The sequence below is a fragment of the Aptenodytes forsteri genome, unplaced genomic scaffold, assembly GCF_000699145.1.
Source record: "Aptenodytes forsteri isolate BGI_AS27 unplaced genomic scaffold, ASM69914v1 Scaffold172, whole genome shotgun sequence".
Taxonomy (NCBI): Eukaryota; Metazoa; Chordata; class Aves; order Sphenisciformes; family Spheniscidae; genus Aptenodytes; species Aptenodytes forsteri.
Window position 1 is genome coordinate 5,078,987 of NW_008795018.1, and position 20,457 is coordinate 5,099,443.

The following is a 20,457-nucleotide window of genomic DNA, read 5'->3' on the forward strand; positions in this document are numbered from 1 at the left end:
TTACTCTTCTGATTCTCTCCCCCATCCCACGGGGGAGGGAAGGGAGGCGGGGCAGGGTGGGGGGAGTGAGAGCACAGCTGTGTAGTGCTCAATTGCCAGCTGAGGCTAAACCATGACATCCTTGCTTCCTCCCACCTCTTTCCCGAAATCCATGTTAAAATACTTTATAATCTAAATGAAATACTATCTTCATGTGATTTTTCTAACTATTGCTTATCTTCACTTGTTGTATTCAGAAATACAAAACCACATGGTAAAAATGTTTCCAAGAAACTTCATAGTTTTCAATATTTGCATTTGTACTGTACTTTCCCTTTGTATCAGTTTCCCCCATATTTTAGAGCATATTTTTCAAGATTGCTTATAACATCACAGGTATGAGCAACAGCTGGAGCCAAGAGCAAGTTTTCTGGGAAAACTGAAAGTAAATTAAATAACTAATAACACTAAAATGCCATAGAAAGATAGCATTTCATTAAGGTAACTACAGCCTTTCAAAATAACAAATAAATTTACTTACCTTATTCAAAACAGTTCGAGCACCATAAACCCCCAAAAAAGGTACATGCTATTTATTTGTACTCAGTGGCATGAGATGTCCAGTAAAATAAAATGTAATGAGGGTTGTAGTTCCCAACCCTGAAATTTGAAATAAATCCTGAAATCCTTATCTGAAATAAAACCTGTTTGTTTAGTTAATACACAAACATAATTATTAAAAAAAAAAGAGACAAAAAAGTTCCAACTTCTGTAAGCCAATAAACAAGGATGCACACTAAACGTGTGAAATCACCTTAACTTTTTCCTCAGAACTGGAGTATAACTAGACACTATATTGGAATCTGCAGCACAATTTTCCAAAAACACATCGGTGTTCTGGTCTTAGAACAGCATTTCACAATTTGCACATTAAAAGTTTTTAATCACTACCATAAAAAAATGAAAAGAGTGAAGTAAATTTAGAAACTTAGATACATGATTTCTAACCCACAAAAGAACCTTTTCCATTCATTCACAGCCTAAGTACTTAGAAATATTTAAATATACTCAAAGATTTAATATTCAGTGTCCTATTCTACGTAAGTAGCTAATGACATGCTACAATTTTCTTTAAATAAAAGTATTCTGTTAAAACCTTTCCCTAATATGAAAGACAAATATAAAAACCTGACACAAGCAGGAACCAACTAGTAAACTAGGTTCTGGGTTACAAGATGCTGCTTGCTAATTTCACTGAAAATACAAACTTGCACAAAATAACATTGACCTCACTTTTCAAAAAAAAGTGCAAAAAGTCTTCTAGTTGAAAGTATGCCTATGTATCTTCCAATTACAGAACGACGTTTCTTCAGCGTTATTACGGAAGTACAACAGATGTTACTTTCAAAATTTGCATTTCTTAGAGTTTTCTCTCATCTTTCACCAAATCTGTAATAGATATTCAGTAATACAGATCATTTACTGTACTATGACACACTCTTGTGGTACATTAAGGAATGAAGTGATCAGCCAATCGTAAACAGAGGGATTCAAACTGACCGAAACCAGGACACAAACCAAGAAAGCATCCATTGCAAGCAAGCTTTAAGATACAGCATTTCAAAATATTATATTAAAAAGCATGTGGGAGTGAACTGTAGCAATTATTCTCACTAAAACGCTGTTGTATCTCGCATACTATGTGACAGAGACTAAACGATGGTGATGATGGAATTGCAAGTGAATTCTCATCTTCATTGGCTAGAGAACACATAAATACCACACCATACTATAATGCTGAGTGTAACTTCACTGCAAAGTCTGATCTTCTCTTATGTTGAAAAAGGATACGTATTTCTGCATTAAAAATAGATAATAGGAAATCTAACGTACCTACCAAAGCTAGCATATCAGACAAATACTGTGAATATAGTTTTAGGCTAAATATTAAAAGACTTTCTAGTTAGCCCACATTTAAAACTCTGTCCAGAAAACTTCTCATTCCTTCAGCAACTCAGGCAAACAAAATTCATATCATTAAAGCTTCTTGAATTCCAACTCTTCAAAGTCTGTGCTATAGTTTTGAGAGACTGAAGATGATGTAGATTCTATTATAGAGGTTCTGAATAATCAGTCTAGTATGCAGATTCATTTATTTTACACGTCTTTTACAAAGAAAAATTTAATTTATCATACAACAACAATAATAGTATTTCTTTATTATCTGGTCACACATCTTTGTATTAGCCTCAAATTTTTAAATGCTGGAGAAAGATAAGAAAGGAAAAATAAGTTTGGTTTGCATCAGTTTAAGTCCTTCCAGTATTGATTACGTTAACATCTCTAAATGCTGTAGAATAGGATTTTCTCTCTCTCTTCCCATTAGGTTTACGTATGCATAATGGTTAACTACCTAGTCATTAGACCTCACTGACTCTTGAGGAATTAGTCTAGTCTTATATGCATTGAAATTATTTATTATTTTTACTTGTAAACACTAACAAAGCATTCATTCTAATTGACCCGAATATACAACTATCGGAAGCATCATTATCAGTAAATGTGGTTCTTGCAGCAGAATTATACTCTGATTAAATGTATATGACTTTTTCTGCCCCCCCTCCAAAGACTGAATACAAATATTTCCCTGAGTAAACAGAAAAATCTAGCCGGTGATCAAAGAATAAGCCTTATCTTCAGAGACTGGAGTCTCATAAGGACCAAGACATGCATAGACAGTCCAGAACAAATACTGATAGTGGTACGAATGAACAATTTTTTGTTATTATTTTTAAGGAAGTTAAGCATAATATAATTTCCATTTCACTGTATAGGTAGGCACAAGTTCTAGCAAAATGAATCACAGTATTTTCTTGACAAATCAGAGGCACGATAGCCCTTGACACAAGAAACCCTTGGTCCTTAATTTCTCTTACTCTTTTCATACTGACTTATTTTTGCCACTATTGTTTCAGGAAGGCTTTTATTTAGTCCCAAATATGCTTCATACTTTGAATTTTGGTCTATACTCCCAGGTTCTCTCAGCAACAGTAATCTGAGTATCAGAACTGTCTGCTTCCAGTGAATATGGGTATTCTGTTCTCAAAAATACTATTTTTGTTCAAGTGGTTCAGATTCTTTATATTTATTATAAAACAAATGCATCTGCACAGCACAGCTTAACTCACCATTTGCCCCCACTTGCTCACTACCCTCTTCCATTATTTTGCTGAATGAGGAAGATGCACAGGTGCATTCTGAGAGTCAACTGGTAGCAGCAAATGGATTCTATCTTCCCCTTTTTCAAGTTTGACCGAGTTCAATCCTCCATTTATCACTGCTGTTTCTCTTCTACAGAACATTAAAAGAGCAATTTAGTTCATACTACTAGACTACTACTGACAATAAACTTTCTCTCTTGGATTTCTGCAGTTAGGATGATCTAATCCGGTTTGGTTTTAGCTGTATCTATCCAGGTTTGTTTCTTTTCACAGCAGCATTATAGATCTGTTGAACTCCACATGCCAAGATTTCTCCTGCAATTTGCAACTGAGCCTTGAATCCCAGTTTCTCTTCACGCATTCCAGTTATAACTACCCTCCATTTTGTCAGCTTTGATAGCAGCTTTCATTCAAACAATCTTGCTGAACGTTTAGTTGCTTTTCCATCTTCCCACTGTTTCAAATAGATGACCCAATACTTTGAGATCTTACACTGAAATGCCAGCAACAAAAAACAGCATTCTGCTGCACATGTATCAAGTACATTGCAGCCAAAATTTAAGTGCCACAAGGCATTACACCGCACGATCAAGGAACTGCAGAGATAAGCAGTCACCCTAAGTAGTCTCTTTCTAGCTTGTTACCCTTGCCAGCTATACATATGCATTTACAATTTTAGAAACAGGCATTTCTATATCAAAGGACAAGTCAGACTGCACAGCAAGAAACATTTAGTCTTTACAACTGTTCAGCTGAATAATAGAGCAGATAAGGTTTCTAAGTTTCATTACTCAGGTGCTGTTAGAGGTGACTAAGGTTGTAGAAGAACTATCTTGAGTTTAAAAGAGAAGTAGAGCCCCACTAACTTGTAAAAATAGGAAGAGTGGGGAAGCAAAGCCATAAAACAAAAATACGAAGTTCTTAAAAGCCACAGAATATGTTGTCCAGTGTCTTCATTCTCTTAATTTAAACGAAACTGAAAGCAACAAACTGATCCAGAAGAATGTATCTGAAAACACAACTACTCTTTCACTGTAAACATTTAACTATCATGCCAGACAATAATAATAAATCACGCAAACATGTCCTGTCCTATTAGGAAAGTTTTCAGAATGCTGAACTAGATTGTATCTTATGTAAAAGAACATTTTGTTGAAACTAAGGTTCTGTCTCCTATTAGGAGTTTTCAGAATGCTGAACTAGATTGTATCTTATGTAAAAGAACATTTTGTTGAAACTCACAGACCATTCTTACATAACCTGATTACTACTGGGGGGGGGGACACACACGGGACACGACACCCCCATCTACAGGACATTTACAAAATACACATCCTTTATGGTGATGTTTGTTTCATAAAACGTATTGAAAGAGCCCCATTAAAAAGTCTGTTAGGAAACTATCAAGGCAAGATATTTACAGACTAGAAGAATCTATTTAGAATGAAGAAACTGTATGAGAAATTTATCATGTAGAGATCATGTAGAGGAGAACAGCAGCCTACAATGGAAGTCTGTTTCTCAGACATTCACATGAAGAAATAAACTTACTGTTTTTTATATAAGACCCCACTTTAATGAAGAAAAGAAGTTATGTATTATATAAGGTCAGATCATATTTACCGGAAGCTAGTAGGTAAAGAGGAATATGTAATCTTAGTGGGTAAGGAAGGAAGATGTCTATAACCACTTTTTGCATATGAATAAATTAAAATATTGTTCCAGCAGAACTAGACCAAATGCAAACAGAACCAAAGACTCTGCCAAATATACTGCTATATTCTGCATGGCATACCAGTGTCTACCCAAGTACTGTCTAACAGCTGCCTAATCGGAAGGCACTGCTCCATTTACACATAATCTCCTTGTTTAATTTTTTGTTTTGTTTTTTAGAAATGAATTTTCTCTGAATCAAGTCATTCACTGAGAAACTAAATGGTAGATTTTCTAAAGGACAAAAAGTACTGTTCACGGAAATTTAAATGCTAATAATTTTCATCAACAGTGACTTTGAAGGTTTGCCAAATAAGGTTTGTTAAACATTTCTTTTCTTGCATTTATTTTTCTCAGCTCACAATGAAAAAAGGCTACAATAAAAGCACTGTTGTAATGAAGATTTTATTGCACTCAAATATAGTGTTACCTTTAGTCAGATACAAATGCTTGTAACATTAGATTAGAAATTCATCAAAAGCACGTAGTGTATAAACATGTAACAAAACTAAAAAGGAGGTAAACCCCATGAAAATAGGTTTGTAGCAGGTGTATAGTGTTTTCTACCTCGTGTGCGATACAAACACTAGCAAATTATTCTTGCAAGATCCTTGCTGGTATAGGGACAAACATACAGGTTGTTAAAGTGAGTATTTTCAATTAAATAAACAAAATTATTAGATTGAGCAGGGGCACTGTGATGACCTCCTCTAACTTCCACTTTAAGTTCCAAACCTGTTTTTCCATTCCATTGGTATTTATGGTTTAGGACTTATGATACTGAGCAGACTTTTTTTCCCCTCTCTGGACACATGAAAATAATATCTATCTCCTCTAAGATTTTACTTATTCACATTGTAAAAGCATTCTCTACTAGAAATCAATAAAGGAACAGTCTTGTTGCTTCTAAAACATCAAGCCCTTGAAGGCTTTTCCTACCACAGTGTTGCGAAATGGGAGTGGAGCGCTTTTGTTAGCCTGAATATACTGTCATATTTTCATCAAACATGAGTTGACTGCAGACTAATACTGCGTTTTGGGTAGAAATCAGCTATGAAAAAAAAAAGAATCACTTCTTTGAAAGAAAAAGGTAAAGGTGAACTACAGGAACTACAAGGCACTTCACTGAGGAGAAAGCAAAGCACTCAGCCTGATTTGAAGCTGACAGGAAATAATAAATAGTCTGTGTGTAGAAGGTAAGAACCAATAGCCTAATAATAACACATATTGCAACTCTGCCATAAAGCAAAAAAATTAAGTTAAAATAAACTAAAATTAAGGTAAAATTAATACTTTGCTTAGGTAGTTATTTAGAAGTGATGTAACAAACTTCAACAATACCCTCTCACTGTTTGACAAAGCATTTCCTAACTGCAAGTAGAAGTCAAAGTACCCTTTCCACCAACAAAAGGTTTTCTGAAACTGTAACATCTACTGACAGACTGCCTCTTTTCTACAGTCCTACCAGAATACTGATCTGATGTTACTGATGATTCTGATGTATTCAGATTAGGGTATTGATGAGTGGAGAATTCATCCTAAGAAACTGCCATAGAAAGAGATTAAAGGGAAGAAGATGCCACAATTTATAGCTCCAAAAAGAAATAAACTACAAAATAAATGTTGTTGTTAGATTATTCCAACCATTAGTATGTTAATGTCCTCTTCAGGTTTTCCATTTTTGTTTGCCACATATTTGTGGGGTTATCTCAATACGAAAGTCACGTTTTAGGAGTTATTCACATCCCACTTCCTTAAGCACATTTAACAGTCTGAACAACTGAACGTTTCTCCTATCCATGGTAGGACATTAAAAAAAAATTAAATTAAAAGAAATTAAATTAGTTTTCTCAAATTGAGTCTGCTTTGCCTGTGATGGTAATTGGTAAGAGATCTCCCTGTCTAACTCTATGCACAAGCTTTTCCATGTTATGAGAGAGTGGCTGGGTGGGCATCTGGCTGCCACCAAATGTCAACTCACCACAAGAATATATTCATTCATGGATTCTTATATATCAATCTGTACATAACAAGTATATTTGATACAGATATCTAAATAAGATTAGAGCAAAGATCATTCTATCTGTTAAGAATAGAAACAACTAATAAATTTACCACTGATGCAATAGTAAATATATCCTGTCTTCCCTCAATGGAAAGATGACATACTAAGATTACAAGGTATCATTGACGTTTCAGTGTTTTTTGATTGGTTGCTGTCCCTCGTAAATGCCTATAACTTACTCCTGCATTCTACAGAAAATTTTTTTTTTCCTTTTTCATTTTATATGCAAAAATCTTTTAGAATAATTTTGGTTTAAAGGGTAGTTAGGGTGATACTGCAAGGCAGTCAAACTTAAACACATAGCAGGCTTTACTTCCATTCATACACAGTTTGTAATGATAACATTAAAAGGTAACTCGAGTTACTCAGTGCTATATTATTAGCAGAAGTTACTAGACTATATTGTTGGCAGTCTTACAGGTTTATAATAATAAGATTTTATAAGAAGCACAGTTTGGAGCAACTGCTGTTTAAATCCTTCTTCAACTTCTGTGTAAATCCTCCTCCAGAGGAGAAAAGTATGAGGACACTGGGCTCCACCTAGTCCTTCAGGTGGCTGACCACAAGTTCTATTGCTTATGCTGGCTAGGTTGTGGCATGTCAAATACAGCACTAAACTAATTCATATTGCTGATCTCACCTTCTTGCTAGCATTTACTCTTTTCTGGTTTAAAATGTTTGAGACTTGGTTGGTACCATAGCAGTTTAGGCCTTGATGGTTTTTCTTACAGAGTATACAGGGGAGAGGAAAAAAAAAGAAAAAGAAAATTAAAATGGAGAGAACTATATTGACCTTTTCAAGACAAGTGCCAACAGAGATAGCTCTCCCACAGAGTGCTTTATTTCTGAATAATCAAGTCTGGCAGGAGCTCTGGTGTGATGGGATCAGACACTGCCATCTCCAATAAGATTAGGATGAAAATCTGTCCCAGTTGATAAAAAAGAGGGATCATGCAATCTTTCTCTCTCGAGTTTATTAGATCAGTTCCCTTTAATATCTAGAAAAGAAAGAAGAGTAAATGTCTAATTTTCCATGCCATCTCCCATTAACTGCAGTTATCTGCATATTGTTAAAAATAATAAAGAATTTAGGAGTGGTTTCTTGTATGTTTGATCTGCAATTTCTAATCCTCATTTGGACTTTAACACTTTAAACATAATAGTTATGTAAAAAAAATGTTCATTGGATCAAGTCAAATCAACATTAATAGGATATTTATGAACAGCACGCTGATTATAAAGAATGTATTTCAGAAAACTACTACCTTATATTTTGCATACATGAAACAAATTGTCATTTTGTATTTAAACACTTCCAAATATTTCATTTTGGTTAGAGGTTGCTTTCTTGTACACTCCATACAACCTTCTAAGTCTTGGAATCACCTTCAGCAAACCACTTCAAGCGCCCGAAGGATGACTTCAAGCAACGTGTAGCTGGTTCTCTCGAGTTATCCTGAACACATATCCCACTTTAAGCCTAATTACTACAGTCTCACTACATTAATTACACTTATTCACAGACTTCCACCAACTTATTGCTATATCTTCTCCACACAAGTACTCTTCAAAGTATCCCCACAAATGAGGTACATTTCTTATAGGTGTTTCATTACTTTTCTCCGTTCTATAAGTGATGAGGCCAAGCACTTGCATATAAAAAAAACCTTACCTTATTTCAGCATTGTAAGTCTTAAACATAGTAGCTTGAAGCTACTCCAAGCAAACAGGCACTCTTACATCCATGATTAAGAACCTAATAAACGCCCTACTGGGTCTGACCAGTGATCCCCCAGCACAGCACTCTCTCTCCAAGAGCTGCAGTAAGAGATGTTACTTAAAAAGACACTATGCCAGCCTTATCACTACTTATAATCCATTCTCCTCACTTCCCAAAAGAGGAAGCTCCTCTTCCTACAAACACTAGACTAGGAATGTTACATCCTTTCCTATTTCTTTTGGACCTATTACCCCTGAATTTGTCCAATGTTCTTCGAAACTGCTGAACTTTTGAAGTTGCCACCAAGTGGTCCCACCAATTCCCTAGCTAACTTTATTTTCAAAAAATTAAATACACTTCTCAATATCAGCTGAAGTATCCTTTGCAGGAAATTCAGAATTCTACAGAGTATGTGAAGAATGTCCTGTTTACATTTATCTAGGTACATTTAATGAGTTTTCCTGTTATCTTCATTTGGGCAGGCCTTCCACCTTTTTAATGCTATCCTTTTCCCTGCGATACTGTCTATAACTTTCCTATCAAGTCACACACATTTTTTATCCTATAGCTTTAGTTGGGCTTTTTCTGAATTACAATACAAAAGTTTATTCAGATCTTTAAGACGGCGTTTTCAGAATAGCCTCTGGGTTGCTAGTTAGCATGGGTATCTTGCTTGCTTGACCATCTGCCTCTTTCATTCAGTTCCCTGTCCTGAAGTTGAATACCTGCATAATAGATTTACTTGGATTGTTCTCTCCTGGTACAACATTAAGAAAGTGATCATTCCCTCCTTCTCTCCTACTCTGATCTCCTAGGTCCTGCGCATGACTCAAACCCATTCCTAAAACAACTCCCTTTCGCATTGGTTACAGGAATATTGGAAACAGCAATTTGTTGCATCAAAGCTTTTATCTTCTTGTAACATCCTGATGAGGAATCGATTCAACCCATATGCAGGTAGTTAAATCTCCCACTTTATTGCCACAAAATTTGCAGCTTCTCTAATCTCACTTAACATTTTCTCATCACAAACATCATCTGATCCGAGAGCTATTAATACAGCATAATATTATATTATTAGAGCGAATTTCCATTCACAAGGTTTTGCACGGTAGGCTTCTTCCACCCCCAAGATTTTCATGCTGCTACACTTCATGCTACCTTTTATGCAAACTGCCACTCCCCCCCTGTCTGTATGTCTCATTCTGGCAAAGTTGGCAGCATATTAACATCATACACCAGCGATCATTCTCCTTCCGCCAGGCTTCCAACACATCTATTATAAGGCAGTTGTCATTCGATAATAAGCATTTTTGTTTGTTCATCTTATCTTTTAGGCTTAAGAGAATATAAAAGCACATATAAGGTTTGCTCCAGCTCTGCTGCTCAGTATTTCACATACCAGTTAACTTTAAGTCATATATTCAGTTTAATGTTTTCAAAGAATTATAGTAAGAGATTCCTTTGATACCATTGTTGCCAAAAAGGCTTTTCACAGATTTTCTTCATTGATCTGCAACCATGAGTATAATCCTGATAAATCTTAAACGCTTGATATTTCTTACTATTTCTTTCTCTTTCAAGCCTCTAACTACCCTTTATACCAATCCTTCTTTTTGCCTTTAAAAATAAAAGTTATCAGAAAACCAAAAGATCATTCATGCAAACTATTCATATTCATCATCTTATTTTCAGAACTCCTCAATTACTTTTTTATTCTCTCCCCTGCCCCGCCTCAGCCAGGGAGAGCACCACGGAGCATACCTTATTTCCACACTGATGACTTTAAGGCAGATTTCACGCCTTACTTTTAATCTTTCAGATGCTGACCCAAAGCTAATGATTTGAGGGTTCCAGAGTCTTTTGTTTGTTTGTTTCTTGGGGCATCTCACAATAAACTCTCACGTTTTCTTGCAAATATTTAAAGGTATGTACGCTTTTCAGTCACAATCAAATCTTTTCTCAAGTATCCACACTGAAAATATTCCATCCACACACTGACCTGTATTTCCAGATTCCGAACTAATATTCTGCTCCCACATTCCCTGTGTAGCAGTAAATCTATATGGTTTTATGACAAAGGAGTTGGTTTTCCCTTACGCCCTTGCCTACTTCTTTCATATATACAATCTTAGATTTCTTTAAGATTACAAATTTATTCTGAGACAAGAATAAATTCTGAGTCAATAAATAAATTACACTTTGTCTTCAGTAAGTTGCTACAAGAATACCATCTGCAGTTGATGCTTTGATACTTCTCATTGTTCCAGATCAAAGTTTTCATTTTTATAAAACACGTTGCTTTCACAAAATGATTCAATTTCTGGAAAGTGACAAAAACAGCTTTATACCAAGTAAAAGAATTAAGAGAAAATACCCTATACCACCCATAGCCCTTTACATGGCCTCATCTTTATCACCATCGCCTTCATTATTGTTATTAAACAAGCAGCACAGTGAAAACATTTCCTCCAGTAAGTGACCTGCTGACAACAGTCTTGGTAAAAGAAGTGATTATTTCCCTCTACTCCCCTTCTCTCTCAGGGAGAAGCATCTGGAGTACTTTTTCAGTTTGGGGCTCCCCCTTCAAGAAAAATATAGATATATAGGAACGAGTACAGCAGAAAATCAAGATTAGAGGGCTGAAACATAAGATGCAGACAGAAAAGCTGAGACACCTGTCAGTCCTGAGAAGGATAAAGGGCAAGGTAACTCACTGCTGTCTCAAACTACCTAACAGAAGGCTACAAATAAGAGGGAACCAGATTCTTCTTGGAGGTGCACAACAAGCAAGAGGCAACAGACATAAGTTGCAACAAGAGATATTCCAAGAAGATGTTATGAAAAAAAAATTTCTCCACAATGGTAACAAACAACAATAGGTTGTCCATCCATACATCTCCTTCTTTAGGGATATCTCAAACTCAGGTGGACAAAGCCCCAAGCAACATGAACTAGGCTGACTCTCCTTTTACAAAGGGGATTGGACCAGACAACCTCCAGAAGTCCCTTCCAAACTAAATAATTCCATGATTCAAGAACACGTCTCTGACTTGTCTCTGGACATCCTCAACAAAAGCGATTTTTTTTTTCTCCATGCATAGTCTTTGCTCCGTGTTACTACCGTTTTTCCTACACTTTCAAGCTAGACTCCCTTAATTTTTATTCTTGCAGTAATGTTTCTTTCATACCCCTATAACATCTTTAGTTATTTCAATTGCTTCAATACCCATTCAGAATCAACATGATTTATAACTTCTATACAAACATCTGCTAAAGCTTCAAATCTAGTCTATACTGTTCTGTATTCCTTTTTCTAGTAGAAATTCCTCAGTGGATTATTTACATACACATAAGACTTCCTCTTCTGGATCAACACTGAAATACTTTTGGCACATCAGCTGGCAGAATGCAGCAACTGAGCATTTGAGTACTTCAATCTGATTTTACTCAATCAGAATAAAATTCACTTAAAGCATTATTGAACGAACATTCTGGTCCCTGCTTACACAGCTAGATACCTCTTCTTACACAATGACTTCAACGAAGAGAGTGCATAAGCAGACCCTTCAACAGAGTGGAAACCAGATCATTCTTTGCATGCCGTCATTTGGCCACAGAATCATTTTCAACTTCTCATCTTTCTGGTTTTAGAGACAAAGCTTTAGAAATAGTCAAGGACTGTTCCCAAACTGAGTCTAGTGAATAGCTTCCCGATTCTACTTGAGAAAGCATGGTGTTAAATCTCTTCAAGACTGAGAAGTGAAGAAAACTGGATGCCTCCAATTTCTTTGGCAAGTTTTGTTATAATCAATAACTTACGTATAAGCTACAAAAAATCATCCCCTCTCTCCGTGGTCATGAGAGCAAAAGTAATTACTTTGCTGTCCTTTGTACTAGAATTCATGCTCTTAATAAGAGACACTGAGATGCCTGCTGCTGTCTACTTATGTGTTTAAGCATTCATGCAAATTTCTGTAAACTATGCACTTGAACAAAGATGAAATTTAGTTCCATGTTGCCCTTTAGACACCTACTTGCTGTTCTAAATAAAATCTTTGGTGTCTTCACTTCCTTTGAAAAATTAAGATGATGGCACACTTATATCACCCATGTGAGATGAGAGAGATTTCAAAACTTAAAAAAAGATTAAGCAGTAAGCTCCACCTGTAAAAAACAAAATTAAAATTTGTCCCTGCAGGCTACAGCCTTTTAAATACCTCCCCTCTCCCCCATTTGGTATAAGAGTATACTTCACTGATTTTTCAACTGTAGATCCAGTAACTCTCTTCTATTAGGTTTTGTCAAAACATTCAGTTTTATACATTTAACTGAATGTATTCAGTCCATTCAGTTAAACTTTGAAAGAATGTTAATCTTGTTAACTCTAATGTCCTCGCTGTCTGTGGAGATTCACAATCCTCTTCTGAGCCATTAACATGTTTGGCCTGAACACCATCTTGTCTCCCAAATTTTACTGTTTAATTACACATAGGAAACAGTATTTCCTCCAGTGGCTTTTAAACCTTCCAACCTATTAATTCAGGGAACATTCTTGGGAATTCTCCTAACATTATAAAGGCACCACAATTATCTTCTAGACTTATTCTAATAGATTCAAGCAAAAATGTCTATGGTCTGTGAGGTTTTCTTGCCTTTTTATCTTTGTACAACATTCTTAATATTATTAAGTATCAACAGTAATAAACTGTAATACTCAACTCAGTAGAAATACTGCTAGAGCATAAAGCCTCCTTTGACAAGAGCAGAATAAAGTTCTTGGTTATGGTAAAAAGAAAATTGGGTAATACACACCAAAGCATACCAAAAAAAAAAAAAAAAGGGAAAATTGACAAGAGCAATAAAGTTCTTGGTTATGGTAAAAAGAAAATTGGGTAATACACACCAAAGCATACCAAAAAAAAAAAAAAAAGGAGAAACTTGAGAATGCCATGCACTATATTAAATAAAAATATCAAAGTGAAAAATGTAAAACAAAAAGCGCGACGCGGAAAAGTGTCAAGAAATAACAGTGGAAATATAGGCATTTTATATATGGGTCAGAAACTACTAGTGAGACGACTTACTTCCAGAAAGGGAGAAAAGGTTTAAAGCCAGAAATATTGTCAAGTATTTTGCTCCTCCACAAGGCTTTAAAAGCTGAAGAAGCTAAGCAAAATATCAAAGGAGATCAATGTTGCTACAGGTTTATCAGAAAGTAAAAAATTCCATTAAAAGACTCTCCTCCTTCATGGAATCAAAACACATCAATTACCATATGCATTCTGAGGGTAAACACATCATCTTCTGGACTCTAGATTAGGTCACACTATTTCATTATGGTATTCTGACAAAAATCTTATAAATATTTTTTCAAACATGCCTGAATAAAAGTCTATATTACCCGGAAGCATTTGTTGGGGTTTTTTGGTAAGCTTTTCCTTATAGGTCACATAATTTTTGTCACCCTTTAAGTAAAATAGTTCAATATTACTGCTTTAAGCAGTCTGAGATTTTCAAACTTTTTTCTTCACACATTCCACTTAAAAATCAGAAGATTAATGTTATATTCTGATTTTTTTCATATAGTATTTAAGCCCCAAGAATTTTACAGATTTTTCTAAAAGCTGAAAATTAAAACAACCAATTACTTACCCCTTTTTTGACAACAAAACGTGAGTTCCAATTTGCAAAGCATGTCAGCATTCTCGTACTTGTCCTCTTCCGCCTTAACCCAAAAACAGGATTCTGTCATTTCCTGAGGCCTGATCTACAAGCAAGAGACAAAACAAGATTTTATTAATTAAATTATTTTGATACTATGCAGAGACTGTGCTCTGTAGAGTCTAAAGCAAATTAATACTTAAGAGCTCTGTAAAACACATGAACTTTTGGTATATAACTTTAGAATTGTTAATATATTTCTGATTGAAGATAATAATGCTTACAGTAAGTGCTTTTGGACAAACTGATTCTAACAATACAAAGCAATACAGAGAACATACTCTGTTATCCAAGGTCTAAATGTAGCAAATTATTTAAATCTTAAGTAAACTTTAAATAGTCTGTGAACACAGCTGGTTTAACTAGACATTAAGTACCTTACTTTTTAGAGTGTAGCTTTGATTACTTCATAAAACTCTGAAAATATTTTTACTGACTTATTTTGGTCTAAATAATTATAGTTTCCAAAACTCAGTAGACTGATAGTCCTGACACACTTGATTCTGTCACAATGGAGAAGGAAAAAAAAAAAAAAAAAAAACAAGAACTCCATATTTTTTTCAATTATTAAATTTACATAAGTACATTTACATTAAGGACAAATGGAGAGACCTGCAATGCTTCTTCCCACAGTCCAGGCCAGACAGATGCAAAACACTTGTTTGGAAACTGTATAGCTATCAGTACAGTGCAGTGACTGATCCAATGCAAACAGTTTGCTAAAAGACAAGGGACAATAGGACCCAGGAAGCATGCTGGTATCAAGGTTGTATTATTCTAGAGTAGAAATGACTCTTCCAGCCATCTCATAAAGTCAACAGATACTTGTCCAGATGATACATGAGTCAGCAGAGTCTTCAGAAAACAATGAAAACTAAAGGCAGAATGTATTCATATCTTACATAATTTTAACTAAGGTATCAATTGCTCTGTATAGTCTTACTCCTGATGATCTATTTATGCTAAGCTTTATGTAAGATTTTACATCAAGTGTTTGCCTTTAATCAGTACTACCTTGGACCAGTTGAGTCTTTTCATGGTAACCTCAGGTCTGAATTCTTTTTTAGGCTTCATTCCAAACGGCAAAGTACATGAAGGTGGAGACCACTGTGCTCCAGGCAGGCCTGGTAGAGGTGGTGGTGGAGGAGCACCACCAAAAGCCAGAGGAATTCCCAAGCCATTCAAAAGGGGTGGAGGAGGAGGGGGAGGCGGTGGTGGTGGAATTGGTCCATTAGAAGGCAGTGGTGGAGGAGGAGGAGGTGGCAGTTGATGCGGTCCTGCAGCCGCCAGTGGAATGACAGATGCATCTCCACGTGTTGATGGTAGAAAACCAGGTGGCAAGGAGCCATACTGATAAGGAAAATATTCTTATTCAGTTTCATATTTTTTAATCAACAAAATGCCATAACAATTATAGTTTATACATTAAATCCAGCAAGCCAATTTGAAGTCAGTGCCATTTTTCTCGTATAAGACCATCAAATATGAATTATAATGAGGCCAACGTGCTTTTCATTTCATAATTGGAAGTCTCAACATTTGAAGTGGATATTCAGACCAGAGGGTGCACGCCAAAAATGACAAACTGAAATGCTATATCCCACTTGTCATATTTCACCAATCATGATCTAGGAAGGGCCTGATAGGTATCTTGATGAGATTTTATCTAGACTACCACAGTTTAGCTCAAATTAAAAAAAAATAACATCCTAGTCGCTAGTGTTCTTACTTATCCTGCAGATTACAGAGAAACATTCCAAGGACATAATAGCAGAACCTGAAGAGATTAGTAATTCTGTAGAAAAACAGGTATCTTCCAAGATAAGAGCATTCTCATTCTACAGAATTGAAAGAACAAAGTAATGATGAAAAAAAATCCTTCCAAAAAATACAACTGCCTTACACACCGACTTCTTATTCTATATAGTAAGGACATCTATACTGTATCAAGATAGACTTATTAGCACTTCAGTAAGAATAAAAAAAAAAATATATTTATTTCTACTATTTGAAGAACTTTTATCACAGGCCTTCAAACATTAATAAATAGGTACCTGACAAAAACAACAAAAGAATAAATAAATATTTATCTACTGGTGATAGTATTAATCAACTTTTCAACTGATAATTATGAGCTGTAACAGTCCATTTTATTTTTAAAAAATGGAGGGAAATACAATAAGCAAAGGATTTAATATTTTTGAAAGGAAATAGCTCAATATCAATAAATACAAATAAATACATGCACAACAGTATTATTGTTTTGAATTCCTGAACATAAGCATTGTTTAAACTGACACGCAGAAGCTGAACAATTAGGCTCTAATAATGAAAAAGAAATACATGAACAAATACCAAATACAACAAAAGAGTAAAGGAACGACACCAGGAGAAAAATAGTCGTAAGAGGTGGAAGTAGCCATGCTAAGTAGCAACTGATGCCATATGGAAACCAAAGACTCCACACAAGACCAATTTAAGAGTATTAAGTTGCAGTAATCAATTACTTGATATTTACAAAGCATTCCAAGTATTCCATTAACAGTGGGATAATTTATGGTATGTTAATTAGTGAGCATAATCATATGTTATGCTCACTGTCTGCACGTAAAAAAAAAGTTATATTTAATACAGTGAACAAAAGAAAGTAAAATAGGAGAGAAAACCTATTTCACTCACAGAAGGGTTTTAAGTATGTTTTCAAGACACACACATAAAAATACTAACTTAATGAATGATACACAGCTCTTACTAAAATTATTTTTTTAGAATGTAACAATTTTTGTAATTGCTTTTTTTAAAGCCTGTTTGTCTTTGACATCAACAGGTAATTCTGACCAGAAACTTGAATTAGAATGACATTTTTAAGCAGACTAAAGCAGAGCTAAACTAATTTTCCTTGCTAAGAAAATTAAACAAGCTCAAAAGTATAAAAAAACCCTCTATGATTAAAACATATATTTTATCACCTTCCTATATTCATGTCTTCCCAATGTTGTCTGTCTTTAGCCGCTTTTAGACTGTGCTTCTTATTCCAGGAAATAAGACACAGGAAAAAAAAAAACTTGGTCACACAGTCTCCTTACACAGATTTTAGAGCTGAAGCGGTTACAAGTTAACTCAAGTATTACTCTCAAAAATTTGCACTATTCCTCTCCATCACATTTTAAAATATCTACTTATGCTTGAAAATTGAAAAATTATCAGGAAATGCTCTTATCCAGCCACAGGTTCTTTCTTTCACTGCTGGATATCCATGGTAAGGCTTCAGCAAAGCAAACTGCATAATGAGTAATTTCCTGTGGAGGGATAAAGATCACAGTGATGAATGCTAATCTAAAAGCATAAGACTTATTACCCTATGTGGTTAATTACTTCGGAAATATACGACACTGAAAGCAAAACCCAAATGAAACATAAGAAACTAGTTTAATTAACAAAGCCCAGGCACAAAAAGGATCATCCGGGAACTCAAACAGCTAATTAAAGTCACACTACAGTTCTTTGCATAAAACAGAAATAAAGGAAACTAACAGTCAATAACAAGGATTCTTTAAAAACCACCTTCAACTGTACTATCAGAATCCGTAAAAGATGCAAAATGAAGTCCCTTTCAAAAACAATACTTCATACATTCATTTAAACTGTCTTATACCTGTGATTTAAAAGCTTGTAATTCTGCTTCAAGTTCATTGATTCTTTCTTCTTTTTTTTGCAGTAAGGCCTGGGTCTCCTGATGAACTACAAAATCTTTTTCAAACTAAGGAGAAAAAAAAAAAAAGAAAAAGTTGTTGATACTAGTCAGTTCTGCATAGTTTCTTTAGATTCCAACTTTTCCTTTTGTGTTCGTTAAAACTCACGTTAACAATACTAAGGACGCATACAACATATCTGCTATTCTAACCTCCATGTATCCACTCAGTGGAAGTACCATCTCTATTACCACTACAAGTCTTTACTATATGAAATGGCATAAAGTACTTAATGTATTTTAAGTTGGAATTAGACAGAGTAGCTTAAAAAAACTGATGTACAGTAATACAGAGTCTAGATACAAATGAGTCAATTCTTATTCTCCCACTGTTTATCTTGTTGAAGAAACTGATAACTGTTCAAATGAAGTATTCAGCTGATTTTTGGGAGATTTGTACATGAAACCTTAAAATATAGAGTTGAAAGACTCTCAGTTAAGGTTAACTACTTTACACCACTTCTCTCTGCTTCCTAGTCTACAAGAAACATCCAAATTCCCACTTAAACATAGAACTAATAGTAATTTGAAGTGAAAAACTATGCCACATTCAGTTACACCACTCATGAAGCTATTAAGTAATCCCCTGTGTGCATCTTATGATCACATAACTTAAAAATTACTCACTTTTCTGGAAAGTTCAGAAGCCCTCTCTTCACATTCTTCTAATCTTGCTTTATCTACACAAATATCTTGAAAAAATAAACAAACATGCTTGCAAATATCCAGGGAACACAAGATTCTTAAATCACACGTATAACTTTAACTTGGTTTTTGGAACATATAAAGAATAAGATACTGTAATCATTTCTAAACATAGTACTTACCTACTAAGTGGCTGAAATTTATATCTAATCTTTTACGATACGTGAAATCTGGGTCTGTTCCACTTCGATGTAACACTATCTGGGACACACACTCTTCAATTAATTTGAAATACTGTGGACTAAAGACAGAGATGAGTTCTTTTACGGCATATTTATTTATTAACATATACTTAAAATCTTGTCTATGAATGCAGTAAGGTCAAAAGATTTGGGCTGCCTTATTTCCATAGAAGGGTAGGTGCAAACCCCAAAAATCTCAAAGGACAAATACGTCTGGCAGTTTATTACACAAGAACAGTTTACACAAAACCTGCAAAAACAGTGGACCTAAAGATAAATAATTCTTCTATTATAAACTCTGCATCTCTCCCCCTATGGAAATACAGCAAGGAAGGACTGCTGCTGCTTCCTCCCAGTAAAGAGAAGGCTCTTCCTTCAGCTTGATCCCTTCTGATTTTGTGACTTGTATAACTATGGATGCATTGCAGCCCTGCTTCAGTAAGAGGAATGAAAAGCACCTTGTTCTAAAATGCTGGCAGGTATGACAGCTGGGTCACTTGCCCAAAACATGCAAGCTGTAAATTCAAACCCTTTCAGGTGGAAGAGGTCTAGCACAGGCGTACCCATGTCAGGCAAGCACTCTTAACCTTTAAGGGTACATCTGTGCTCAACCTTGCCTGAAATGCAAGGTTATGCAGAAAACAGATGGCTTTCCTTCCCTATTCAGCTCATATCTGGTTCCTCCAGTGTTTCCTCAAAAACAACACAAGCAGATTTTAGAAAGGAAAGTATTTGGCAGCTTCAAACATCTAAGATTTTATTAACTATTTCCCCGCAATTTATCTGATTAATTTTCCAAGAGGCACCAACATGTTCACACTGACCTATATGTATACTGAGAATAGTCAATTCCCAACCAAAAGTTACTCTAAATTAAGCATATATTCAGATTTCTATATAAAGTGCACTTCTGTGTATACTTGCTTTTGTCCTTTGACTCAAATACACCACAAAATTACAATGCTACTACCATGATTCATAACCGACTAAGAGACCTGTCCTGATCACTCATACTGGCAGTCAATAAGGTTCAGATCTTAACAAAAATAGTTTTCTGTATTTATATATTTTAAAAGGGAAAAAAGGAAGACCCAGGGAACTACAGGCCAGTCAGTCTCACGTCTGTGCCTGGCAAGATCATGAAACAGATTCTCCTGGAAGCTATGCTAAGGCACAGGGAGGACAGGGAGGCGATTCGAGACAGCCAGCATGGCTTCACCAAGGGCAAGTCCTGCCTGACCAACCTAGTGGCCTTCTAGGATGCAGTGACTGCATCAGTGGACACAGGAAGGGCTACAGATGTCGTCTATCTGGACCTCTGTAAGGCCTTGGACACAGTCCCCCCCAACATTCTTCTGTCTAAACTGGAGAGATATGGATTTGATGGGTGGACTGTC

At 35.4% G+C, this 20,457-nt stretch overlaps 1 protein-coding gene across 1 annotated transcript in view; it reads right to left on the bottom strand.

Annotated features, from left to right (window-relative positions):
• The window catches only part of DIAPH3 (diaphanous related formin 3), a 238,925-nt gene that overhangs the window by 181,065 nt on the left and 37,403 nt on the right, over nt 1-20,457 (bottom strand). Inside the window, 5 exon segments of the mRNA XM_009275652.2 lie at nt 14,354-14,468; nt 15,437-15,772; nt 18,078-18,182; nt 18,801-18,865; nt 19,001-19,119. Coding sequence (XP_009273927.1) covers nt 14,354-14,468; nt 15,437-15,772; nt 18,078-18,182; nt 18,801-18,865; nt 19,001-19,119 — 740 coding nt within the window.